The sequence below is a fragment of the Botryllus schlosseri genome, chromosome 3, assembly GCF_051294905.1.
Source record: "Botryllus schlosseri isolate E-star chromosome 3, Bs_hap1, whole genome shotgun sequence".
Lineage (NCBI taxonomy): Eukaryota > Metazoa > Chordata > Ascidiacea > Stolidobranchia > Styelidae > Botryllus > Botryllus schlosseri.
Window position 1 is genome coordinate 16578915 of NC_137238.1, and position 14284 is coordinate 16593198.

General features: G+C 42.4%; 2 protein-coding genes across 6 annotated transcripts in view; one reads left to right on the forward strand and one right to left on the reverse strand.

Moving 5' to 3' along the window:
- LOC145436509 (uncharacterized) lies at positions 1–558 on the forward strand. The gene has a single exon (XM_080313873.1). The coding sequence runs from the start codon at positions 1–3 to the stop codon at positions 556–558; it is 558 nt and encodes a 185-aa protein (XP_080169999.1).
- A 7563-nt stretch (positions 559–8121) lies between these two features.
- LOC145434939 (serine/threonine-protein kinase stk11-like) overlaps positions 8122–14284 on the reverse strand; it is a 57591-nt gene continuing 51428 nt past the window's right edge. For 4 of the 5 annotated variants that reach the window (XM_080312160.1, XM_080312161.1, XM_080312162.1 and 1 more), the window contains 2 exons: positions 10744–11589; positions 8122–8401 (listed from right to left, as the gene is read on the reverse strand). In XM_080312160.1, coding sequence (XP_080168286.1) covers positions 8241–8401; positions 10744–11589 — 1007 coding nt within the window. In that variant the 3' untranslated portion in view covers positions 8122–8240. Of the gene's footprint in view, positions 8402–10715; positions 11590–14284 lie in introns of all 5 variants that reach the window. The other variant, XM_080312163.1, reaches the window with a different exon arrangement.

Sequence of the window (14284 nt, forward strand, 5' to 3'; positions counted from 1 at the left end):
ATGGATCTAAGATATGTGATACCCCATCCGGGTCCTTTAACTGTCTCTGGTGATTTGGCCACCAACTGGAAGAACTGGAAGCGCCATTATGAGAATTATGAAGTGGCTACAAAACTCAATAAAGAGGAACATTCCATTCGTATTGCGGCTCTCAAAGCGGCTCTTGGACCAGCTGGATGTGATGTCTATGATGGCATTACTTTATCAGAAGATGACGCCAAGAGTTACCCAGTCGTATTGAAGAAAATGGAGGAGCGCTGTGTTGGGAAGATCAACATTATATACGAGAGGTACTGTTTTTTCAGTCGCAGTCAAGCTTCAAATGAATCATTCAACACATACTTCGAGCAGCTGCGAAGGCTGATAAAAACCTGTGATTTTAAAACCTTGGAGGATGAGCTCCTCAGAGACAAAATTGTGTGTGGCATATCCGATGTTGTTCTGAGAAGAAAACTCCTACAAGAGACAGGACTTACATTGGACTCCTGTATTTCGAGCTGCAGATTGTTTGAGTCAATTGCTCTGCAAATGGAAAAAAATGACTCTAACGTCAGATGACGTTGCAATTCATGCGATACAAAATAAGTACAAGCAAAGGAAATGGTCAGTTGCTGAAAGGGACTCTCAAATGAATCGAGGATATGATGGTAGTACACCTCAATCGGAAGAGCTCCCCAAACTCTGCAAGTTTTGTAGAAAAGTGCATGTTTTTGGTCGGCGATATTGCCCGGCTAACGGCAAAACTTGTTCACGCTGTAACGGAAAAGACCATTTTGCCGTGGCATGTCAGGCAACTGTGATGATGATATCAGCTGATTGCATTGAGTCGGATGTAGAAGAGGATGACGAAGTTCTTTCGTTTGAACATGTGAGTGCTACGGAGGAATCCTATGTTAAGAAAATATTTGCTCTGTTATACCTGGTTAACATGTATGTAAAATTCCAAAATGATTGTGGCGCAACCGTAAATGTTTTTTCATGGCGGGATTACTTGAATGTAACTGGTGACACAAAAATGCTCAACTTGAAACATACTTCTATGAGACTGGTTATATATAATAAGTAAGTGATAAGGCCTCTCGGAATAACAACGTTGGAAATCACCAATAAAAAGAATGGTGAAAACTACTTGCTAGAATTTGTAGTGGTTGAGAAGCCGAACACTTCCATCATTGGTTCTGCCGATGCTCAAAGGATGAAACTAATTACGATCAATTTTGAAAACATAATGATCGAGGAACCTACAGTACAAGCTCTTACAGCGAAGGATCCTGAATTCGCCAATTTTGCTACACTGGAGTTTGATCAAATATGTGAACAATTTTCGGATGTTTTCAATGGTACGGGAAAGCTAGAGGGTAAACTTCATCTGGAAATTGATGACACTATCAATCCTGTACAGATGCCTGTTCGCAAAATACCCCTGGCACTTGAAGCACAAGTGAAGGAGAAAATTGATAGTTTGGTTGATGCTGACATAATAGCTCCCGTGGATTGCCATACTCCCTGGATATCTAATCTGGTCACTGTAAAAAAGCAATCTTGAGATATCCGCTTGTGCCTGGATCCCCTGGCGCTGAACAAAGCCCTAAAACGCAACAACTATCCAATGCCGACAGTTGATGATGTGTTACCATATATGCACAAGGCCAAAGTATTTACACTGTGTGATGTAAAAAATGGATTTTGGCATGTAGAACTTGATGATACTAGTAGTTATCTAACTACATTTGGTACTCCATATGGTCGTTACAGATGGCTCCGACTGCCTTTCGGAATCAGCCCAGCACCGGAGGAGTTCATGAGAAGACTGAAGATAGCGCTGGACGGCCTGGAAGGAATCACGCCCGTCGCGGATGACATCTTGATTTATGGTGTGGGCGACACTGTCGAAGAGGCGACTATGGACAATAAGAAAAAGTTCTTTGAACTGTTGAAACGCTGTCAACAAACTGGTATTAAACTGAATAAAGCGAAGCTACGCTATCTGCAGACTGAAGTGCCCTACTTAGGCCATACCATCTCAAAAGATGGTTTAAAACCCTCGTCGAGCAAAATTGAAGGCATCATAAAAATGCCCCCTCCAACAGATAAGCAGGGCGTCCAGAGAATTTTAGCGATGACAAATTTTCTGCAGCGTTTTGCCCCTAAGCTTTCAGATATAACCGCTCCCATCCGCGAACTCCTTAAAAAAGACAACGCGTTCATATGGGATCCAATCCTACATGGGACATGCTTTGAGAAAATAAAACAAACCTTGATCAACGCGCCAGTTTTACAATACTTTGACAAAAACGCACCTATGGTACTGCAATGTGATGCCAGTTCAAAGGGGCTAGGATGCTGTGTGTTGCAAAACTCTCACCCTGTTGCCTATGCTTCACGGGCATTGACAACAACGGAGTGCAACTATGCGCAAATCGAAAAAGAATTGCTTGCTATTCTGTTTGCCATGGAAAAATTTGAGTTATATGTCTATGGCAGATTTGTAACAGTAGAAAGCGATCACAAACCTCTGGAAGTGATCACAAAGAAAAGTCTGGTTAATGCACCAAAACGGTTACAGCGCATGTTACTTCAACTCCAAAAGTATGACTTCGAGGTGATATACAAGCCTGGATCACAATTATTTGTGGCGGATACGTTGAGTCGTGCGTACATTCCGAAGTCACCCAAAGACGCAGAAATTGCCGATGTGTTTGATATCTTTCAACAGATTGAACATATCGACATGTTGAACGATATACCGGTATCAAGCTCCACGCTCAGCATGGTCAGCCAAGCAACAATCTCTGATTCTGTCATGAACACGTTAATCTCTTTTATAAAACATGGGTGGCCGAATGAAGCCAAGCTGGTACCCCAATCAATTCGAAATTTCTACTGTTTTAAAGAGGAGTTGACATTTCAGGATCAAACCGTTCTGAAGGGTGATCGTATTGTCATACCGTCGTCCATAAAAGGCACTATTCTGAAGCGACTTCATGCCAGTCATGTTGGAGTTCAAGGTTGTGTACGCCGGGCTCGTGAATGTTTGTATTGGCCCAACATGGTTAACGATATTACGGACTTCGTATCAAGCTGTCCCACATGTGGCTTACACCAACCCAACCAACAGAAGGAAAGTCTGATTTCACATCCGGTACCAGGACGTCCTTGGCAAATAATCAGTAGCGATTTATGTGAATTTGACGGACAACATTATTTGATTACAGCTGATCACTACTCGGATTATTTTGAGGTAGATCGACTAACCTCACAGACTTCTACAGCAGTTATTCGCCGCTTAAAATCACATATGGCACGTCATGGAATCTGCGAGAAATTGATTACTGACAATGGTCCATGCTATGCTGCTCATGACTTCGAGGCATTTGCAAAGGAATACGAGTTTGAACATGTGACCAGCTCTCCAGGACACAGCCAATCGAATGGAAAGGCGGAATCAGCTGTCAAAATCTTCAAATCGTTACTTCGTAAAGCAACAACTGACAAAAAAGACATAAATATTGTACCGTTGGATTGGAGGAACACTCCAGGCGAGACTGTTCCTGGCTCTCCAGCACAGAGGCTATTTGGAAGACGCACCAAGACCTTGTTGCCAATAGCAACTAAACTGCTTGAGCCGAAAATTGTTTCTGATGTCATTCCATCGCTTATGGATCGGAAAAGAAAACAGGCAAAGTATTACAATCGTGGTGCAAAAGACCTCGCCCTGTTGAGTCCTGGTCAACAGGTTCGATTCAAAAGGACAGAAAATGGCTTGTGGCTCGAAGCGGTGGTGATTAAGCAACTGAATGATCGATCGTACATTGTTAAGGCGACAGATGGAACGATCTACCGACGCAACAGAAAGTTTATTCGAACTACTGTAACTCGCCCGCATGTTGCATTTGACTTTGACGACATTTCGATTGCCAGACCAGCAGTAGTGAACAGCGGCACTAAGGGGTCGTTATCTGGTTCCAGTAGCAGCAGGCCAAGCCGTACAGTTATTCGACCAGCATGCTTGCAAGACTATGTTACAACTTGATTCGTTGCTGTAATTTATATCCTAATTCGGTTCGCTTCGTTTTCTATTATTTTGTGATGTTTTGAGAAGGGGATGTTACGTGGGTTATTGTATGTATTATTATGATGATGCTTCCCTGTAAAATAGCAAGGTATGACGTCATGCCTTACCCAACTGTGCATGACCGCATTACTCGTGCTTGACCGCTTCTTCTCTTATCTCATCTCTGGTTGATGGCACATGGAAGCCATAATAAATGTACAGCAAGAAACAGTGACGGCTTACAGACTATAGATTACTATAGGTAACTAACCTACGGATAGATTAGTAAGCTATATAGACCAGGGGTGGCCAATTTTTTCGGCTATAGGGCCCCATGCAATTGACGATCGAGTGCGCGGTCCCTAGCCGCGCCATGCGCGTAAAATTTTCAAAGTTTATCAATAAACTAGGTCAATAATATAACTACTGGAGTATCTTGCGGGTCTAAGGTATACCGCCCGCTGTGCTCAGTTTGTACGGACAGGACTACTCGGCATCTGGACATATCAATATCGAAGGTTTCCGCTAATATGCAACAATCATTTTCTGCCTACATTTCATCGTCGACGATCTTTCTGCGAGCGCAAACGCGAAAATACGTTCTCTCGTAATTGCGAATATAGTTCGACTCAATAGGGTAAATTAGGCGTTTTTTTAATTTTCAGGGGGAATAGGCTACGAAGCAAGAAATCGTGTGACAATTAAACACGCGAAGCGTAAAGAAAAAATTTACCACTATTTTAGTTCATTGTAATGTACGACGATTTACTAAAAATGTGACTGGACCCAGGATCTGCAAATGCGTCGGAACTGATATACAAGTCATCAACATCCCAAGTGTTGCGGCCATACTAATCAAATTTTTGGTTGGCCTTGCAAGTTCACAATCTGAGCATCTCATTTTCGACAATATAACAAATTTAGGAAGTTACCTCGCGGGCCACGAAGCAACATAATTACGCATATTATATGGATTCCTGGGCACAGAAGAGTGGGTCAAAACGAGCATGCTGATCAGCTAGCCAGAAGCGCTGCGTGCCCAAACCCAGCTCGTGAGATCGAACAAATCTCGCTGTCAGTTAAGGTACGTGGACATATTAGCATGCGACACAATAGCAAGCGACATTTGAGCATGCGACATTTGAGCATGCGACATTTGAGCATGCGACACTTGAGCATAGCGACTTTTGGTCATGGCGACTCGTGGGCATGTAGACATATCAGCACAGGGACATATTAACATGAGGACATATTAGCATGGGGACACATAAGTATAGGGACACACGAGCATGGATACATGTGAGCATAGGGACACATCAACATGGTGACAATTTAATAAGTGCCACTTGAGCATGGTGACACATGAGCATGCGATACATGAGCATTGACGACACATGAGCATGGGTACACAAGAGCATGGGCACACATGCGCATATGGACACATGGGCATGGGGACATAAGAGCAAAGGTGCACATGAGCATGGGGTCATGTACGCATGCGACACGTCTACATGCAGACACTTGAGCATGCGACACGTGGATATGCAGACACTTGAGCATGCGACACTTGGGCATACGACATTTGGACATGGGACACGTGGATATGCAGACACTTGAGCATGCGACACTTGAGCATGCGACATTTGAGCATGTGGGCATGCGACACTTGAGCATGCGACACTTGAGCATGCGACTCTTGAGCATGCGACACTTGAGCATGCGACACTTGAGCATGCGACACTTGAGCATGCGACACTTGCGTGTCTTAAACGACTTTTGAGAATGCGACACTTGAGCATGTGACCGTATAGATTTGTCTGAAAAGCTCCAAATATCACGGTAAAGCGATAAAGGTTGTCATTGCTCCACATACATTGGAATCGTTTACACGTATCAGACGAACTAAAAGAATATATCCTTTTGTGAGACGAAAGCGATTGCAAATTCGCATTTCGACACGGGACTTGTTATATTATTTTAGTTTTACGTGCCGTGGGTGGGTAGGGGGAACATTAGGGTTGGAGGTGGGTTAGGGGTATGATTAGGGTTAAGTTAGGGTTAGGATTAGGGTTAGGATTAGGGTTAGGTTAGGTTAGGGTTATGATTAGGGTCCATGTTGGGGTTAAGGTTTCCCAAGATTAGGGTTGGGGGGATGGATATTAGGGTTGGTTAGGGTTAGGGTTAGAGTCAAGGTATCGCAAGATTAGGGTTGGGGGTGATGAGTATTAGGGTTGGGAGAGGGGGATATTAGGGTTGGTTAGGGTTAGGGTTAGGGTTAAGGTATCCCAAGATTAGGGTTGGGGGTGATGAGTATTAGGGTTGGGGGGGGGGGGGATATTAGGGTTGGTTAGGGTTAGGGTTAAGGTTAAGGTATCCCAAGATTAGGGTTAGAGTTAGGGTTAGGATTAGGCTTTGCGTTAGGGCTACGGTATCCCAAGATTAGGGTTGAGGTGATGGGTATCAAAGTTGGGAGGGGGATATTAGGGTTGGAGGAGGGGAGATATATCATTTTCGGACTGGTATAAATCCATGATTTTGACGCTAGTTAACTACACACTAAGAAATGACAAATGCTCAAGTGTCGCATGCTCAAGTGTCGCATGCTCAAGTGTCGCACGCTCAAGTGTCGCACGCTCAAGTGTCGCACGCTCAAGTGTCGCACGCGCAAGTGTCGCACGCGCAAGTGTCGCACGCGCAAGTGTCGCAGGCGCAAGTGTGCGCATGCTCATTTGTCACCATGCTAACTTGTCACCATGCTCATATATCACCATGCACAAGTGTCAACATGCTGAAGTGTCCCAATGGTTATGTGCCCCCATGCTCACTTGGTACCATGCCCATATGTAACCAATAACCATGTTGATTAGTCCCCATGCTAATGTGTAACCATGCTCAAGTGTCGTATGCTATTATGTTTCCATGCCCATGTGTCCCCTTGCTCATGTTTCACCATGCTGATATGTCCCCATGCGCATGTGTCCCCATGCTCATGTGTCCCTATGCTCATGTGTTACCATGCTAATGTGTCCTCATGCTATAGCGTCGCATGCTAAACTGTCGTTTTTCATTGTGTCGCATGCTCATATGTCGGGCAACCGTCAATTAAGGAAGTACGATCGCAAATCGCCAAACACTGTGAGGAAAGATGGAATGATGAATTCAAGGAATCAGATGATTATTCGCAATATCGCGAAATATTCGCTTCGCAAACAATCTTGCCAAGCTGCAGCATATCCTCACTAAAAATCTAATCAATTCTGATAAGATTGTAAACGGGCCACTGCAGACTCCACTGGCACCTTCGCAGAATCGGATGTCACAACACGGGTTTGTGCGATACGTGCGATATTGACGAGACGGTAGACAACTTTTTAACTCATTGCGAACGCTACTCGCACCACCGCAATCACTTGAAGACGACAGCGGCGAAATCTAGGCATACCGTTTCAGCTCACAAAACTGTTATCAGATCCACGGATTTTACTACCAAGGGCTGAATTCGTTATCCTCACCGGCAGACAGTTGTGACGCTAATGGATCCTTCAGACTCTTGAGACCTGGTGTAAAAGGCCATAGTAGCGGAACACCATATGTACCATACTAACAACAACAACAACCCCTGAAATAAACAGGCCCATTTAATCGTTTTCAGAGCCGGAGCTGGAGTCGGAGCAGTGGCAATAATGCGGCTACGGAGTCGGAGCTGAAATTATTCTATGATAGAAGAAAGCGCCGGAGCCAGAGATGGAGCAATGCAACATTTACCGCTGCTCCGAAGCCCTGGTTACAACTGCCATTGGGCGTTAACACAGGACTAAACTACAGCACGAGGCTTGCACCAATACACAGCCGTGGAGAACTCTAATTAATATTACCTGACTGATAGCTTATCTATGATTATCCGATTGAATATGAGCCGAGGATTGCCTCGGGGCGATTGCGCAGAAAATGCAATCATGACGTTCGCACCATCCTCACTAACGCCAACGGAATAACGTGACCTCCGACATTTCATGGCGGTAAACTAGTGACTTGAAATTATTTATCCTTCACAAACAGAGCCCAAATATATTTGATTTATTTATTGAACGAATCTTATCAGTATATTTTCAGAAAATGATACATGTTTGAGTACAATGGCATCGAGTTAATAATTACTGAATCAGATCATATCGCGAACGCGACCTTAGATCGGATACACTCTCATCGGGCGTATGATCTTTGCGCGACATGTGGGACATTCGTCGAGACGTGGAGCACAATCAGGACAAACATGTACATGCCCGCATGGAATGAAAGCTGTGGTCGCTGCGTTCCCGTAGCAAATGATGCATTCTCCGGAAACAACTGAAAGTAAATTGATATATGTAAGTTAACAGAAGTCGAACTGATGATATACACCAAGAGGGTTGTGTCATAGTGTCCTATATGGTGTAAATGCACAATCGCAATCAGTACTGCAGTAGCTTTCGATTGATACCCGTTTTTATTGAATTTCGCGCTCGACAAGTTGGTCAAAAATTACAGTCAAATTGTCTTTAGCCAAATGGAAAATATGCCGTGAACCAATTTCCCTGAGCCGTGAGATTTACTTGTGTCCACAGGCACACCATATAAGACGTTATGGTTGTATACTCAGGTTGAGTGGCGGGCGGGCGCCTGAATATGCCCTATTACTGCCACTAACGACTCTGTAGCGACAGCTAGACGTCGCATACCATTCTATCAAGTAGGTTATTACATTCCATTGCGAATCTCTTGAAATGAGATATGCAAGTCTTCTGTGTGGAATTAACCAGCTCCGTTATTATATATTCCATATCAGTGGTTCTTAACCGATGTTTATTTTAAAACTAGCGGTTATGTGTGTCAGTCCGGCGGGTTTCTTTGGGGTGGAGACACATACTCAACTCATACATATGACTTGTGATAATACGCCCGTCTTGGCTATCATTGGTTGCAAGTATAAATCCAAACAGTAGTCGCATTGTGACTGCGATTTTTGTGGTGGTACTTCGCGTGCAGTGGCGTACACAACAGATGTTGGGGTTCGAAATAGAAATACCGTACTTCTGAAATGCCAATTGTATATATATATTATTTTTATTTATCAGCCCATGTGTAATTAAGGAACTAGTATTTACGATGTTGCGCTTCGACTGAACCAATGGTTTTCAGCATTCTTATCTTCGTGGACACCTTTCGGACCGTCACGAACTCCCGCAGACCGCAACAAACTTTTAGTTCAAATTTAGCTCAATTATCGTGGAATCGTCATCTGTCTTGTGCAAATAATAACCGTAGGCTTACTGATGAACAGCAACAAAATGACTTTTCTCGAAAATAAGATTATACTTGTTGACGTCTATTTCTTCAAAGCGAATTCTGCAATTGCATTTCTTGAAATAAGGTAACTAGTAATGAAGCGAAACTGGTTCGTGATTTTCCGTATTTAAAAATAAAATAAAAATTTAGCTTATCAACTATTTTGAGGTTTCGCGGACCCACTGAAAATGCTTCGCGTACCCCCGGTTGAGAATCACAGGACTAAGCGTAAACAATACGATTGCCATTTTCGAAGTGAAGTCTTGCATTTATGAACTGACATTACTGACATGAAACAGTGGATATCATACTGATTTGCAATTATTATTCATTACAGTGTTTTTAGCTTAGTCTGAGAATAGCATTTTAATAGTTTTGTTCTGGTAACACTCTGTTCATGCGCAATTTATTTTATGCACCGGCAATCTATGGTCTCAGTCATGAATGAGATATGTAGAGTTGTAAACAGATATGTATTGTGGTCGATTTTTGTTCTTATGACGCTCTGAAAATTCGGGATTTGCAGGTTAGCAAAAACGATCCACAGGTATAAGTAAGGTCAGGAACCATTAGTACATATCTACGTTTGTATCAATTTATCGCGCTGCAGGACTTCCCACAAATCAGGGTTCCCATTCAGGAGCAAAGTTATCTGCGTATTGTAAAATGATTTAGCCAAATCTAAGCCCAATGAAATTCAGACAAATCCCAATCCACCGTTCGAGTAGCAATGTAATCTATTCGACCAAACAAGTGAATTGCTTATTTAAAAAAATGCAATCATAGCTATTATAATATAGATCGTATTTTAAATAAATTCACGAAACGCAGTTTTATCAATGTTAAATGACTCTTGGTCCCTTACGGCATCAACAGAAAACAGGACGTTCGATATTAGTATCAATGTGGTCGACTTTCGCGTCCAGCTTGACCCTGTTTGTTCACGTTGTTTACAGCGGAACCATTACATCCTGATACAAATTTTTATATTCCAAAATACAAGAAATTTCTGGCTCATGTGAGTTTTTGCATGGTGTCGCGCGGTCAAAAAAATATTGTCTTCTGGACCCAAAAAGTACCGCCGACCCGGGTTTGAGAACCACTGATATAGATACACCAAAAGAGCTTCTTGGAGGAACAGAGCTTCCATATACAATGGAATAGTACATTTATATTGAAATGAACCCGAATATTTTCAGCTCGTCATTATTACACTCGTCATTACACTCGTCAATGGTAACCGTGAGAAACTATAGTAGAGAATTCAAAATAACGTCATACATCAACAACTGCATACCAAAATATAGCTACAACAGACAATATTACCGTTTACTACCTGTCGTATAGATGCCAGCATTACATACCGCGAGTTTCATTGAGGAAAAATTTATGGTTTCGTATATCCTCAACCGATGGTCGATCTCCCGCATCTTTCGATAGCATTTGAGTAAGTACATCAATCAGCTGGTCTTTTTTCTCGCGAATTCCTACACCGACGTTTGAAAGATCCAGCATTTCACCGCGAATAATATTGGCTCTCCAAAAGTTCCAATCACTACCGTAAGGATGTTGGCCTTTGCTGATGAGTTGGGCCAGGACGATGGCAAGGGAAAAGATATCAACGGATTTGCTTATTCTAACATTACCATCGCGATACGTTTCTGGTGCACGGTATCCATCTGATCCTATTCCACTTCCCGTCTGAATAACCTCCGCCTCTCCTTCGGGAATCTCTTTGGTTATTCCGAAATCAGAATATTTGAATGTTTTGTCCTGGATTACGAGAATGTTATCCGGTTTGATATCTCTGTGAATCAACCCGTTTCTATGTATGTATTCAAGTCCACCGAGCAGTTGTTTGGATATAAGACTGAACGTTTCAATTGACAGGTATCGGTCCTTGCGCTTTTGCATGAACTTTTTCAGATTACATTCGCATAGTTCCATAACAATGTACAGATGCGGGCCCATTAACTTCGTCTCAATCTCATCAAAATCGATGAATTTCACGATGTTTTCATGATCCAGTTTCTGCAGAACAGCAAGCTCCTTCTGTGTGTGATCGGATTTCTTCATAATTTTTACAGCGATTTCCTGGAACAGACCACCAGAGAGAAATTCTCGTCCTTTTCGAACATTACATCGCTTATTCAACGCCTCGGCATCGTCCAAAAATACCATGTACTGCTCCTCTTTTAACCACATGACGTCTAGAAAACGAAAATGCAGAAATTTGAATTCGTAATTCGAATCTATATAAGTAATCGTGCTGATTCGTCGCCATTACCGTGGGAAGAAATTTCCCCCTAATTTTGACAAGTGTGCGCACACTCACCAACTCACTCTACAGACCCTTATTTTGCTCTCCTGGTTATGTAACCCATGCAGTCCCGCATTTTACATTGTGAAAGAGTGGCATTGTGACGAAAAACGTCTTCAATGAGTATCGTGGTGAGTTGCGTCTCCTATTAGAGCAGGGGCGGCCAACCCCTGACCCGCGAGAACCTTTCGAATGACCCCCGAGGTAATTTTCAAAATTACTTATACTATCAAAAAAATATTCATCCATATAATTTATTGTGAACTTGCAAGGCAACCAAAAATGGATTAGTCTAACCGTGACAGCTGCTGAAATATCAGTTCCGACAAATTATCGTAGTCGTATATTATCATGAAGTAGAATATCTCACGGCAGATATTATTTGACTTGAAATTTATCTAGACTTTTAGCGTTATTTATTGTCACTAGATTTCATAGTTTTAGTATTTGTGTCCTCTCCAGAGTTGAATCTAACTATATTCGCAATCATGTCTTCGAATATGCGACTTTGCGTGTGCACTGTGCACTCAAAGAAAGATCATCGGCGATGAAACCTTGGCACAAAATGATAGACGCATTTCCGCCGGAACCATCAATATTGATATCTCCATTTGTTCAAGCGTAAAAACCCTGTCCTTGCCAAATCAACCAAGCGGTATACAGAGGCAACACGGAATATATGCAAGCAATAATATTATTGACCGTATCCATTTGTTATCTTTGCCAAATTCTCGCGCTTAGCGCGGCCAGAACAATAATGTGCACTGACATAATTGTTGTCGAATTTGATGCGTGGTGAGATAGTCTTGTTTGCACCGTTACCCAATGCGGTTCGATGCCATCGGACGACTAATAAGATGCCAATGCGCAATGGTTTGATAATCTCATGTGGCCCTTTGGCCACATTACCATTACGATAGTATCAATATCCATGTCGAGAGAGAGAGAGAGAGAGAGAGAGAGAGAGAGAGAGAGAGAGAGAGAGAGAGAGAGAGAGAGAGAGAGAGAGAGAGGAGAGAGAGAGAGAGAGAGAGAGAGAGACGAGAGAGAGAGAGAAGAGAGAGAGAGAGAGAGAGAGAGAGTCTCTATTTCATCCAACCAAAATACATAACCATATACCTTATATTACTATACCATATTTCTTAGTAAAACATGTTTCTGGTATTTATTTGCCTCAAGTGTCGTTTAAAATTGTTATTTTAAGCTTTTAAAGCTGCCCACACCATGTTTTTCTAGCTCCTGTATTGATATCCCTACTTACAGTGACGTCATACTGATCCATCATTCAATTCATAATAGTTGGTTGTTGGCAACAAGCATCTTCTCAGTCTCAGTTAATCAGTATTGACTACAGCAAGCAAGCTTAAATTCCTTTTCGTTTTGTTCTGATTGAGGATCTAGTGCAGGGGTGGGCAAACTACGGCCCGCGCCCCGCATGCAGCCCGCAACACCGTTCTGTGCGGCCCGCGAGAGTCTAATGAAACTTATTAAAAATATTGATAAAATGCGTTCTAAAAATCGAAGTAATGCAGGGACTTTGAGTTAAACTTTTTCTTAGTATATTTCACCATGGTAATTCTAAGGCAGTGGTTCTCAAACTGTGCGGGCGCGCCCACCTTGGTGGCGTGAAAGCATCTGACGAGGGTGCGAAGCTGAGCTCAACTGAAAAATAATTTTGTGCTCGCCGCGATTTACATTCAATTCACGATTATTGCTCTGTATATAGTCGGAATTTCTGATTTAAAAATATATTATCCACAGTCGTAACTTTCCCATGCCATCAAACTATCAGTTAGGTTTGCTAGCATCCTGGTTGCGTTTTGTGATATGACGATAAGGGGGCGCCAAATCATTCAACATCATAAGGAGGGCATGTCCGAAGTTTGAGAACCACTATTCTAAGGTAAAATACTTCCTATATTATGGTTTATGTTTAATTTGTAGCGCAACAGCCCGATTTCAAGGCCCACGCAGTTTGAAAGGTTTCAACTGCTAAACATCACAGAAATCCTATAGGAGATTGACATAATTCGATTCACGAGTGTGATTTCAGATTGTCCACTCCAGTGAATTGTCCACTTCAGTGAATTGCTTATGAAGAAAAAACGATTAGCGCGTGTCTTATGTAGATTTGTTTCAGTAGGCGAAGAATTGGGGTATTAATATTTTATCTACACATAGTAGAAGCGTGTTTGAAGATGGGTATGATGCTGTTAGCTTGTGTGTCCTGAAACTGAACCAAAATTGGAATTAGTAAATCTATGAACAGATCGCTGCTCAGTGCTCACAGATTTAAATTTAAATCCTGTTCTAAGAATCGGGACAACCGACTTTTCATCTCGAAAGTTTTGACAAATTGGTTATTCATGCCGACCAGTCTATGAAGTCTCGCCACTATGTTTCTGACGCGTGTACGATGTCATCAAACGCAATGTTTGGCACATATTATTATCTCCCTGTCCTCACTATATAATCAAATACCAATATTGCAATTTGGTTTTAATCCCAATTTTATATAGTGCGGCCAGCGAATGGATTCAGATGTTGAATGCGGCCCGCGAGCCCAGAAGGTTTGCCCACTCCTG

Excerpts from the sequence above, each read along its gene's own strand:
- LOC145436509 (XM_080313873.1), top strand. The coding sequence starts at position 1 with ATGGATCTAAGATATGTGATACCCCATCCGGGTCCTTTAACTGTCTCT.